This window comes from Solanum tuberosum, unplaced genomic scaffold (assembly GCF_000226075.1).
Source record: "Solanum tuberosum cultivar DM 1-3 516 R44 unplaced genomic scaffold, SolTub_3.0 scf00003, whole genome shotgun sequence".
In the NCBI taxonomy this organism is placed as follows: domain Eukaryota; kingdom Viridiplantae; phylum Streptophyta; class Magnoliopsida; order Solanales; family Solanaceae; genus Solanum; species Solanum tuberosum.
The window spans coordinates 941,425-953,963 of record NW_006238929.1 but is presented as its reverse complement, the minus strand read 5'-3'; the positions used below and the strand labels follow the sequence as shown (position 1 = coordinate 953,963).

Sequence of the window (12,539 nt, the reverse complement as noted above, 5' to 3'; positions counted from 1 at the left end):
CAACATTCATTAAAATGGGATATAGATATTGTTACTAGATACCCCGCCTCAACTCACGGATGAGCATCCATCCCATTCCATATCCACTTGGTTCTTAGCATTATTCCCCACGGAGTACTTAGCATACATTACTTTAGTTCATTAAAAATGGGATATAGAGATTGTTACTAGATACCCCGCTTCAACTCACGGATGAGAATCCATCTCAAGCTCAACATTCATTAAAATGGGATATAGATATTGTTACTAGATACCCCGCCTCAACTCACGGATGAGCATCCATCCCATTCCATATCCACTTGGTTCTTAGCATTATTCCCCACGGAGTACTTAGCATACATTACTTTAGTTCATTAAAAATGGGATATAGAGATTGTTACTAGATACCCCGCTTCAACTCACGGATGAGAATCCATCTCAAGCTCAACATTCATTAAAATGGGATATAGATATTGTTACTAGATACCCCGCCTCAACTCACGGATGAGCATCCATCCCATTCCATATCCACTTGGTTCTTAGCATTATTCCCCACGGAGTACTTAGCATACATTACTTTAGTTCATTAAAAATGGGATATAGAGATTGTTACTAGATACCCCGCCTCAACTCACGGATGAGCATCCATCCCATTCCATATCCACTTGGTTCTTAGCATTATTCCCCACGGAGTACTTAGCATACATTACTTTAGTTCATTAAAAATGGGATATAGAGATTGTTACTAGATACCCCGCTTCAACTCACGGATGAGAATCCATCTCAAGCTCAACATTCATTAAAATGGGATATAGATATTGTTACTAGATACCCCGCCTCAACTCACGGATGAGAATCCATCTCAATCCCAATATTCATTCATTAAGATAGCTCATAGATTCAAAGATGAGAATAGCCTTTCAACTAAGAATCTCCATATTGTGAGAAAGACCTTTCACAACATGTCATTATCATTCATTAGTGTACAATTGAGAATAGCCTTTCAATCAACACATCATCATTAACATAATCATATAAACTTCATTCATGAGTGTGTATGTGAGAATAGCCTTTCAACAACCACACCATTACATTATAGTCATGATCACATTACTTTCAATATATTCACAAAGCATGTACATAAGCATCATGATTATACAAATATCACATTTTACCCTTAAATGTCCATGAATCATAATTCACCAACACACCTAGAACTACTACAATTAGGCATGGATAATAACATGGCTCAAGTATTTAAACTACTACAAGAATAATTTCATAGCATTCACCTTACAACAATTCACCCACATCAGATAGTCTTAAATTAGGGGTACGAGGAATTCATGGATTCATGGGAGATTTTATCTTTAAAACACCATTAAAGAGCAATTCAATCTTAATATATGATAATTAAACCATTGAAAATGTTTTGAGGAAGAATCCATGACTTAGAATGAATACCCTAGGTTTTGGAGAATTTGCTTTTTTGAAATTGAAAGTTTGAGGGCTTCATGGAAGAAAGCTTTCCATGAATCAAGACTACCATACCTTAGATGAACAAATCCAACCAAAATCGTGTGAGAAAGCCCCTTACTTCAAGCCCTAACTTGATCTTCGTCTTCTTTTTCAATGGGGTTTTTGGGAGAAAACTTTAGGGGTAAAGGTGGTTATGATTTGGGTAGTTGAGATTTATAAAGTGTAAGGGTTAATTAATAGCTTAAAAACCCTTATATAGGTCTAAATAAACAATATAAAATGACTTCACTTCAAACTAACCTCAAAAGGATTTTCCTAAAATACCCTTACCTTGACCGAGCTTCAAGCAGCACGGACCATGAGTGGGTCTACGCCCCATCCTACAGGTCCGCGGGTGGGTGGTCTGCAGCCTAATCTTGAGGTCCTGACCCACGACCCCCACCTACGGGGCGTGGGTCCACCTACTGGCCGTAAGTGCCATTCGTAGGTGGCCCTATTTTGGCAGCTTAGGCAGATTTGGGGAGTCTTAGGGGTTAGGCTTTAGGGTCCTCCTCAAGGACCTTTGGTTGGTCCTGGGGGGGGGGTCGTACCTTGACGTTTAACCCCTAAACCCTTCATCCTAAGTTCGGGAAACCATTTTACACTTCTAAACCCCACATCGCACTCAAAAACTCTAACATAAGGCTCTAGTTTCACCTACTAGTTTTCCGGGTGTTACACCTTCTCACCTAAAATTCTTTTTGAAACATTGTGACATTTGAATAAACAACTTAGGCCAAAAGCCTAAGTTGGGGGTGTGGAAAGGAAGGATGAACGAGAGCCAAGTGAAGGGCAAGAAAAGGAAGAAATAAGACTCAAATCTTAAAGTTTTACAATAAAGAAGGAACTCCTCCTTATAATAAAAAAATGTGTGTGAAGTTGTCATCAATTTGATGGGATTAGCTGGGATTAGCTGGAATAAATGAAAATGAAAAAGAGAAGTGAATGAAATAAAGGGGAGTTCCAAATAAATTATGTGGTAAGTCTAGAATTGAGTTCTCAAATGAAAAAGAAGAAAAAGATTTTGAGAAGAGGTGATGATATTGTAACAATGCTTTGAAAAGGTAAAGTCACCAATCCAAATTGAGCATGCCTTTATCCTCAACCTCATTACAAGCCTAAAAGACCCTTGAGATATTACATGAACTAGGTTGTGTAATGATTGGAAAATATGGGCAAACCTATGGGACAAAGCTTGCATGTATTTCTCTTTTGAGAGAGTGAGAGTTGCATTGATTCCTATTACCTTTGTTGATTTGCTTTGTGAGAGCATGTAATTGTTCTTGATGTGAGGGCACTTGAATGCATTTGTCGAAATATGTTCTTGCATTAGACAAGAAGCTAAAGTGGGTTTGAGCTTGTGTTGAGACTAGCTAGTCATAATTTGAAGTTTTTCTATCATGATTTAGGGTAACATACTGTTGACAATAGTCTTGCCATGGCGTTTGCATGTTCACTCTCTTTGAGTACTGTTGTAGACAACCTTATTGAACTTATTGTGTTCTTGATTTACTTGAGGACAAGCACAAATTTAAGTTGAGGGTGTTGATGAGTGGTAGATTTGCACTCATTTAAGGACAATTTAGCTTAATAATTAGTGTCCTCAATGTCTAACTTTGTCATTTTCTAATCAAATATTGATGATTTGCAGCTATGAAGACATTGGACAAGGCATGGACTACAACTTGAAATAATGGCCAAAAATGTAAAAGAACTTCAAAATGAACATTGTTGATCATCTAGCATGAAGGGTGGATTGCCAACTGATGTAGACTTCACCCAATCTGACAGTGCATAGCACTTTTGTTTATCAAATAAGGTCGGCGAACTCCAGTAGAAAAAGCGATACACCGAATGAGAAAGGTGGATCTGAAGCACATCCCCAAAGTGACAATGTGCAAGGCAAAGATTTAATGCTCGAACAGTGAACTAAGGTGGTATTCGACGGTACACCAAATGAGAAAGGTTGAATCAATCGAGTTCGCCAACTGAGGTTCAAACACCTGAAGTCTAGAGCATCACAAAAGTGAGCTAACGAACGAAGGGCGATTCACCAAGTGAGTTAGGCGAGCCCGACTAATGTCGTCGATTTGGTTGCGAAGTAAATTTTTGGGCCAAATTTTGGAAAATATTAATAGCCCAAATATAAAGTTTTGAGGGAGTTTGATTAGAAAGTTGAGCTACTGAGTTCAGGAAAGAGCTTTGAGTGAGAACACTTTTCTAGCCTTCTTGGGTTTTACAATTTGAATCTTGAATTTGATAAGTTGAAGTTAAAATTCAAAGTGGGTTTACTCTTAATTTCTTGATTTCAAGTTATACATGGCCGCTTTCATGGAAAATACTTTCTTTACTTTTTGTGATGGGTGGCTAGAACCGCAAGATCTAAGGGTACACTAATGGGGTTGGGTGTTAATTTAATGTAGTGGGTATTGTGCTATGCTCTGTTTTGTTGTTGTTCATGCATGCATTTGGTCTAATTATCATAGGGCTAACTTAAGGGTTAAAGTTGCAAACTTAATTCCTGCTTATGATATCTGGTTGATGCTCGAAAGAGTTTAATTAGAGTGGGTAATTAGTTCAATACTAGCAATTTAGGTCTGATGTCCTTGACTTACTTGAAAGAGAGGTTATGGGTCGGATCTAATTGTCTTATTCTTGAAAGAGGGAATAGAGTAAGGTAATGTGTTGTTTATAATTGGCATTAGATGAGACCAAAAGGAAATTCTAGGCATAGATGCTTTGAGATTGAAAGATGATTAGCGTCATTGAAGATGACTTAGCCTATTCATGTATGCACATCACTATAGAGCAACACATTTACTCCTATATGACATTGATATCCAATCCTCACAACCCTAGATTGCTTGCTAACTCTTGATTTCGTTCAAATTTTAGTTTAATTGCGATAATTGACAACAAAGCTTTATATTAAGTTAGTGGTACCATCTATTCTTACTATTCCAAACAAACTAATTTAAAGTCCAAATCTCTCGATAAAGAATTCTCCATGATATACCATTCCCTGTGGGATTCGACCTTGACTCTTCGTTGGGTTTTTACTGACTACGACCACTCACACTAAATATAAAATTTTATAGGGACATTTTATAACATGAATAATATTTTCTTGCTTATTTGTCAAATATTAAAAAATATATAAGAAATTTACTTTATTTTTCGGTAAACTATTTTCTTCAGTACCAAAGATACCCTAAAGTGTATAATTAGTACAATCTCTCCAAACAGCCCCCCGTGTAACAACCATCCAAACAAGTTGAAATAGTAGGGATGACAATGGGACGAGACGAGACGAGACGAGATAAGTTTAAGTTATATATTTTTAAAATTAATGTCAGGTGGGGCTGGTTGCAAGTTTAAGGTACCAAATAGAATTAAATCGTTGTAATTAGTAAAATAATCAAGGATGAAACTTTTTATATTAAACTTTGACTTTAATTTTAACTCTTTTTAAAAGAAAATTTAAACTAGACATATCCAATAAATTGTTTGTTGCTGAAATGTTAATTAGAAACAATTAACTAGCGATTAAGAAACAATGATTGAAATGTTAACTAAAATAGTTAATTAGTTATTGAGATGTTAATTAGCGAAAAATTTTAAAAATGATTTTTTTTTTCATATTAAACTCGATTAAAAAAGAAAAAAACCTAAAGAATTACGTGGGACGAATTTATGTGAAGCGGGACGGATTGAAAATGAAAAAACTGTCATATGAGGGAGATTTTAAAAAAATGTTGGTTGAACTCAACCTGCTCCGAACCTCCCCGCTCACCACATTAGGAGTGTGCAAAAATTGAACCGAAAAAGTGCTATTGGTTTATTGCTATTTGATTAACATTTTTAATGGTTTTATAAAAAAAAATCTATCAGGTTGTCGGTTCGATTTTGGTTTTTAATATTGGGTTATTGGGTAGACCTATAACCCAATAAAACTGTAGTAATTTACTACTTTGCCCATACATAAATATTAAATATTAATCTAAATACCTTACTAGGTAGTGCATTTGTCCTTTAGCCTGCAATTCACCTTCACGGTGACTTTGAGTTTAAAACTTCACATTATACAAAACGTCAAAACTTAAAGTAAAAATTTTATTCCTCTTAATTTCTCTTTGTGTTACACTTGTAATAGTTCTTTTCATGTTAGTTATTACTATTTTTTTATGAGTCGTGTTAAATTGTTAGAGAAGTCGTATATTTATTTTATAAACATTTTTTTATTGGTTAAATCGAACCATTAAAGATCCAAAACCAATAAACTGAGAACCGATAAAAATATCTTATTGATTTGATTATTAATTTAACGTATTTTAAAAATAAAAAATCAATATACATAAAACCAAATCCACACCCTACACCCCCATTGCCATCCCTATGTATTGTTTTCCCTGCCAACAAAAGAAACGAGCTTTAAAAGCCCAAAACGGATGGGGAAATTTTAATTGCTGCTATATTCTTCTTTCACTCCCAAACCCAATTAGTCCGGACAACGCAAATCACTGCGATTTCTTCAAAGCCTATCTGCAAAAATGGCGTCAGTTGATGTTGAGAAGAGCAGGAGCGATATGGAGAGAGAGGAAGCCTGTTCGGCGAAACCAACAAAGCAAGGGGAAGGGCTGAGACAGTACTATATGCAGCACATCCATGATCTCCAGCTCCAAGTCCGCGTAAAGACTCACAATCTTAATCGCCTTGAAGCCCAGAGGAACGAACTCAATTCTAAAGGTCTGATTAACTAAATCTGGAAAACCTAACTTCTTAAGGGAACATTTTTCACGTTTATAGTGAAACCCTAGTCTTAATCAGTTTCCTGGTTATGTACTACTTTTTCATGTTGTTTATGGTCTAGTCCCTTCTTTGACACAGAGATCTTAGTTTGAGAAGGCTGCTAAAATATTGAACTTAAGAAATTGAATTGATAATAGATTGAAGGTAAAAGGGTTCAATTTTTAGAACCGAAACTAATGTCGTGCCATCGATCACCATAAAGAATTGTTGTACCATTATGATAGTCCAACATGAGAGGTGAGTAGAGAGTCCATTCCTCTTCTGTGGTGTTACTTAATGAATTTTCTTACTTAAATATGTTAGAATGCATAGAGACCCAACATTTCTTTGCCTTTTATGAGGTTAATAACCCAGCTGGCATACTCTTCAATTATTCAATTGAATACCTACCATCTTCTACTAGCAGGTAACTCTGACCATCCAAAGCTTAGGTCGATAAAAGGGAAGAGAAATAGTTACTGAGTAGAGGTTGTAATGGTTTGGTTTCCCAAACATATCATGTGTTATGGACCACAGGTTCATTCTTTTTTGCCTGGTTTTCATCGGTGTAGGGATCTTGTTGACTAAATTAAAATTTTAGTGTTTCTTGAATAAATCGATCATGGTGTTTCTCTCACATTTGTTCTACTCTTGCTGAGGAATGTACTAAAATTGTGTCTTCATGACCAATGGCATTTTCTACTTTATTTTTTCAATTGTAATTTGAATCGTGTATGGGCTCATAAAATTCTCCTTAATGTCTATTTTTGCAGTGAGAATGCTCAAAGAGGAATTACAATTGCTTCAGGAGCCTGGATCATATGTTGGTGAAGTTGTTAAAGTAATGGGGAAGTCAAAGGTTCTAGTCAAAGTAAGTGTATCCACATCTTTTTAGTTATCATTGAATTCCTTATTAAATTTTCGTACCCATTTGTAACTAAGTTGCTGGGGTGCGGGTGTCCAATATGTGTGCGTATCTAGAGGTCAGATCCTTCATGACCTAAATTTTAAGATGCAGGGTACGGGTTTAGGTATTGATACGAGTGCGGGGATTTGACTTAAAATAGTTAAATATCTTAAATACAATTATAAAATATGCCTAAATAATGGTGGACTATTTGAAAGGAATGTACAAATTTTTTAGAGCAAGTTTGAATTTGTAATTATACAAGTACAAATGTATGTGGTTGCGGACTTTTTAATACAAATATCTTCTAACGATAAAAAACATATGCCTAATTATGATTTCACCCTAGGTTTTGTTTTGATTTCAGAAACCAACGTATCTGTATCAAAATTCTTGATTGATTTTGGTCACAGTATACAAATCGATTGACCATATCCAGTATGGATCCCACACCTATGTCGTATCGACACGGGTGTGGCATCGGAAGTGAAGAGTTCACACAACTTAGTCTGTAAGAAAGCATGTCTCATTTGGTCACCAGGCTGCAATAGAATGTTGAATTGGTTGTATGCTGTAGTAGAATGTTGTACTTTCAGCTTTGTATCCTTGGTTGATAGCCTACTATGCTAACCCTCTCAGTTGAATACCTTTCGTGTTATGGAACCCATTAGACTCTTCCATTTACCAATTTTGTCTTGTCTTATTAGTTTTGCACTCTTCATTTTGGGGTATCTGGTAGTTTTGACTCCTTTGCTTACATGACAAAGTTGGTCTATGCTATCTCAAAAAAATGACAGTTTTTCTATGTGTTGCCATTTATGATGTCAATTTCATTTTACCCTCATTTAGCATGTCATGGGTTCCAACTTGTCCTTTACTATGAGAACAGTTCTGTTAGTTTTTCAGCAACAAGTGATACAATGAATTCATTTGGATTATGCTGTTTCTAAATTTACAAGATTCTCTAGTTCAAATATTTGAACCATGGTATTCCCATAATATATTTCTAGTTTTTATTTAATGCCTTTCTTCTCATCCTTTTTTTTATTTCTCATCTTTGTGTTGTACTCTAGGTTCATCCTGAAGGCAAATATGTTGTCGATATTGGCAAAAATATTGACATTACAAAAATCACTCCATCAACTAGAGTTGCCCTGCGCAATGATAGCTATGTCCTTCATCTAATTTTGCCCAGCAAAGTTGATCCATTGGTCAACCTCATGAAAGTTGAGAAAGTGCCAGATTCCACTTATGACATGATTGGTGGTCTTGACCAGCAGATCAAGGAGATTAAAGAGGTACATATCTTCTCTATTTGGTTTTTTATTTCGTGTTTTCTTGATCTGTCTTGTTAACTCAATCTCTTAATTTATTTTATAGTAATTGTATAATTTGTTTAACTTTGGATCTATTATGCATTAGGTTATTGAGCTTCCTATAAAGCATCCTGAGTTATTTGAGTCTCTTGGAATAGCTCAACCAAAGGTATATTCAGCTTTACGAAGTTCTCCTTCAGTTTATTATCAGCATCAATAAAGATCTTGATTGGATTCCTCTTTTATGAATGACAGGGAGTGCTGCTCTATGGACCTCCAGGAACTGGGAAAACATTGTTGGCTAGGGCAGTTGCACATCACACTGATTGTACCTTCATTAGGGTCTCTGGTTCCGAACTAGTGCAGAAATATATTGGAGAAGGTTCTCGAATGGTGAGAGAGCTTTTTGTTATGGCCAGGTTAGTTCTTAATTTTGAGAACCCGACAGTTACATATTTCTGATCTTATCACCTCAAATTCAATTCTGAAGCCATTTCTTGGTCACTGTGCTGAGCTAAGTACACTTGAATTGGATCTCTGAAGGAAATGAAGAGTGCACAAATTCATAATCGATCTAGAATTCTAGATGAAGTTCCTGGAGATGCTTGACATATTGATGGATTTGAGATCTTACAATTTATGCAGACAAGCTAACTGTATGAAGTATGTTTTATAAGTTCCATCACCATGTGAATTAACAGTCATAACCTGCCATAAAACTATTCACTTTTTTCCGGAATAATTTCACTTCATCCGAAAATCATTGTTTGGCCATGAAAATACCAAAATCCAACTTGAAGTTGTTTCCAACTGACTTTTCACTTTAAAAGTTGTATTTAAGTACACTTGAACATGAACATTAGTCCAAATATTCTTTGCAAATAGCATTACCAAACACACCTTGTTCCCTAGTTCTTCAACTCCAACTTCATAAATTCCAAATAAGTGATTTTTTTGGGAATCTATTGCCAAATGCCTTCAATGTTCTCTTAATTATAATATTAATTTTTTTCTCTATGAATCAGAATTCACGGAGTTAAATCGTTGTAACATTTGTTGCTTACAATTTTGGAGGGTGAGTTGATATCGTTCAACCCAAGCTATCGACAAATTTCTAGCCTACTAGTCATGTTTCTTTTGGTTCTATCGAAAACAGCCTGTCTACCTCACAAGGGTAGGGGTAAGGTTTGCGTACCAGACCCCACTTGTGGAATTACACTAGGTACGCTGTTGTAGTTATGTTTCTTTTTTGTTTAGCTCTCTAGTATCTGGAAGCACTGTTTGTTGATCTTGTGACCTTTGGTTAAGGGGAGAAGTTCCCTACCATGGGTTTCTCCCTGATTCGATCTTGGGACCTTTGTTTAAGAGGGAAGGTATCCTATTGTGGTGGTTACCAGTCATGTTGGAGATCAATTAACCTGATTTAACAAGTATTGCAAGAAAATAAGATTCATATTGAGCTCCAAATTCTATTGGGATGGGATGGCTCCAACTAACTCTCTCATTTTAGACAGTTTTTTGACAACCTTAACCTAATTTAAGACTGATTATATCTTTGTTAGAAATAATGGTTCTATTAAGGCACAAGGTGTGTGTGTGAGTGAGTGAGGGGGAATCTTGTTCCGTCCTGCAAATGTTTCCCCTTTTGTTATATGGTCTATGGATCAACCTGTTTAAGTTTTTCTCTTTTGTGCTAATGCCCTGGCATTGTATTAACTTCAGGGAACATGCTCCTTCTATCATTTTTATGGATGAGATAGACAGCATTGGATCTGCTAGGATGGAATCAGGGAGTGGCAATGGTGACAGTGAAGTGCAGAGGACAATGCTTGAACTTCTCAATCAGCTTGATGGATTTGAGGCATCAAATAAAATCAAGGCAAGCTCAGCGTGCTGTTTCAATTGTATATTGCTTGGGTATTAACTTTATTGATGTGAGTGGTTGGAGCTGACACAAGATTTACTTTTGCTTCAGGTTCTGATGGCCACAAACCGCATAGATATTCTAGATCAAGCACTCCTTAGACCAGGAAGGATAGACAGGAAGATTGAATTTCCAAATCCCAATGAAGAGGTCTGTTCTTCATATAGTTTTTAATATGTAATTAAGCTGGTCAGTTCTTTTACTTCATACACTCTTGGGTTGCTCATTTTGATTGCTTGTGCTTGTTGATTTATATGCTGAGTTGTAGCCGTTATGTTTGACTTGAAGCAACCTGTAGTCGTCATCCTTCTCTGCTTCCTAATTGGAGCGACTGAACCTCTTGCTTCATCCTTTAGTTATCATTTTAGAATGTGCTGATGATTGTTCCCAATCAACTTATCTTTTGATCACTGTGCAGTCTCGTCAGGACATTTTGAAGATTCATTCGAGGAAGATGAACTTGATGCGGGGGATTGATTTGAAGAAGATTGCTGAGAAGATGAGTGGTGCTTCTGGGGCTGAACTTAAGGTATGGTGATAGCATGCACTTTCTGCTATACTATAGCAAATGAAATTCACGTGCATCTCGAGTGGCCTATTTAGCTCATCAGTTAAAACTTCTGATCTAATGTGATGAACTAATCTCACCTGTGCCTTGATCCTCCACATGAGTTGATGTGAAACAAAATGGCATTTCTTGCTATGTTATATTTTTGCTTGCTCTTGATCTATTCTTTCTATCTACTATTTGCAGGCTGTATGTACGGAAGCAGGGATGTTTGCTCTAAGAGAGAGGAGGGTGCATGTGACGCAAGAAGATTTTGAGATGGCTGTTGCTAAAGTAATGAAGAAAGAGACTGAGAAGAACATGTCACTGCGAAAGCTGTGGAAGTAGATGATGGTCGATATGAAGGACCTGAAATGCATACACATCTGAGTTGATTGTCTATAATTACTATTGTTCTTGGAACTTTTATTTGACCCCAGGAGCTTACGACTTGCCCTTGGTATTTTCATGTTTCTCAGTAAACTGTTTCATTTTCTTTGGCCGTATGGGGCATTCACAGCTGTAATTCAAAAATGTTAAAGTGTTTTTCCGCGCAGCTTTAGTATTTGACACTCTGGCTTCTAGCTTGTATTCTTGTTTATTGACATGCTGTACTTCTTTTTCGGCTCTAACTTGAAAGCCCTGCCTAGGAGTTGTACTTGTACTCTGTCCATTTTAATTTATATAACATAGTTTGATATACATTAAGTTCCAAAAGAAGACGTTTGAAACTAGTGGTGTCTAAATGTCGCAATTGTGGCTAGGGATCTTTATGGTTCAGTTTGGATTAGTCTTTGCTTTTAAAAAAAATTCAAACCAATTTAGTCTTTTTTTAATTTCTAAAATCAAACTAAATAAAATAAAAACTATTGGTTTAGCTCGGATTATAATTTGTTAATGCTAAACTGATAATAGTAAAACAACAGAGACATGAGACTTCATTGCAAATGAACAGGAATCTAACAAATCTCTCTATGAATGTATCTGAATTTCCTACTTCATTGTTTTAATTTGTATCCTACCTTTTTTTTAGTTTGTTTAAAAATAGAACATCTTTTTTTAATTATTTAATTTCAAATTTTCATATTTAAGGCCACACAATTAAAGGACATTTGATACATTCAACATATCTCTAATTTAAGATCCCACGAGATTAAAACAACCTTCTTTATTATGTTGACCACATGCTAAATTTAAATCAGACAATCAATTTGAAATAAAGAGAGTATTATATTTCAACACTATTTCAAGCTTTAGCATGTTTAAGTTGTGTGACTATAGAGGCTCTCCACTTCACAGTCTAACTCTACAAAAGCACTATACGACTTTAAATAAAATGGTCAACCCTTAAAATATCAAAGGGGCAAGCCAATGAAAAATAGAGGGATGTCTAGGTAAGAAAAATTAAAAAAAATAGCAATACACCACACCATATATATACAATTAGATGATGGGTGATCGTGCGCGGAGATGCCCAATATTTATCAATTTGTATTTTATATAAAATTATATGTTTGAATAAAAAATTGAAAGTTGTGGAACCTTATTTATTGGTTAGTA

At 35.7% G+C, this 12,539-nt stretch overlaps 1 protein-coding gene across 1 annotated transcript; it reads left to right on the top strand.

The window, feature by feature from the left end:
* The first annotated feature begins 5,921 nt into the window (after positions 1–5,921).
* On the top strand, positions 5,922–11,643 carry LOC102596259 (26S protease regulatory subunit 8 homolog A). The gene is made up of 9 exons (XM_006338106.2): positions 5,922–6,243; positions 7,059–7,156; positions 8,266–8,490; positions 8,615–8,677; positions 8,764–8,927; positions 10,231–10,387; positions 10,484–10,582; positions 10,851–10,961; positions 11,187–11,643. The coding sequence occupies exons 1-9, from the start codon at positions 6,048–6,050 to the stop codon at positions 11,325–11,327; spliced, it is 1,254 nt and encodes a 417-aa protein (XP_006338168.1). The 5' UTR covers positions 5,922–6,047; the 3' UTR covers positions 11,328–11,643.
* Positions 11,644–12,539: the final 896 nt, after the last annotated feature.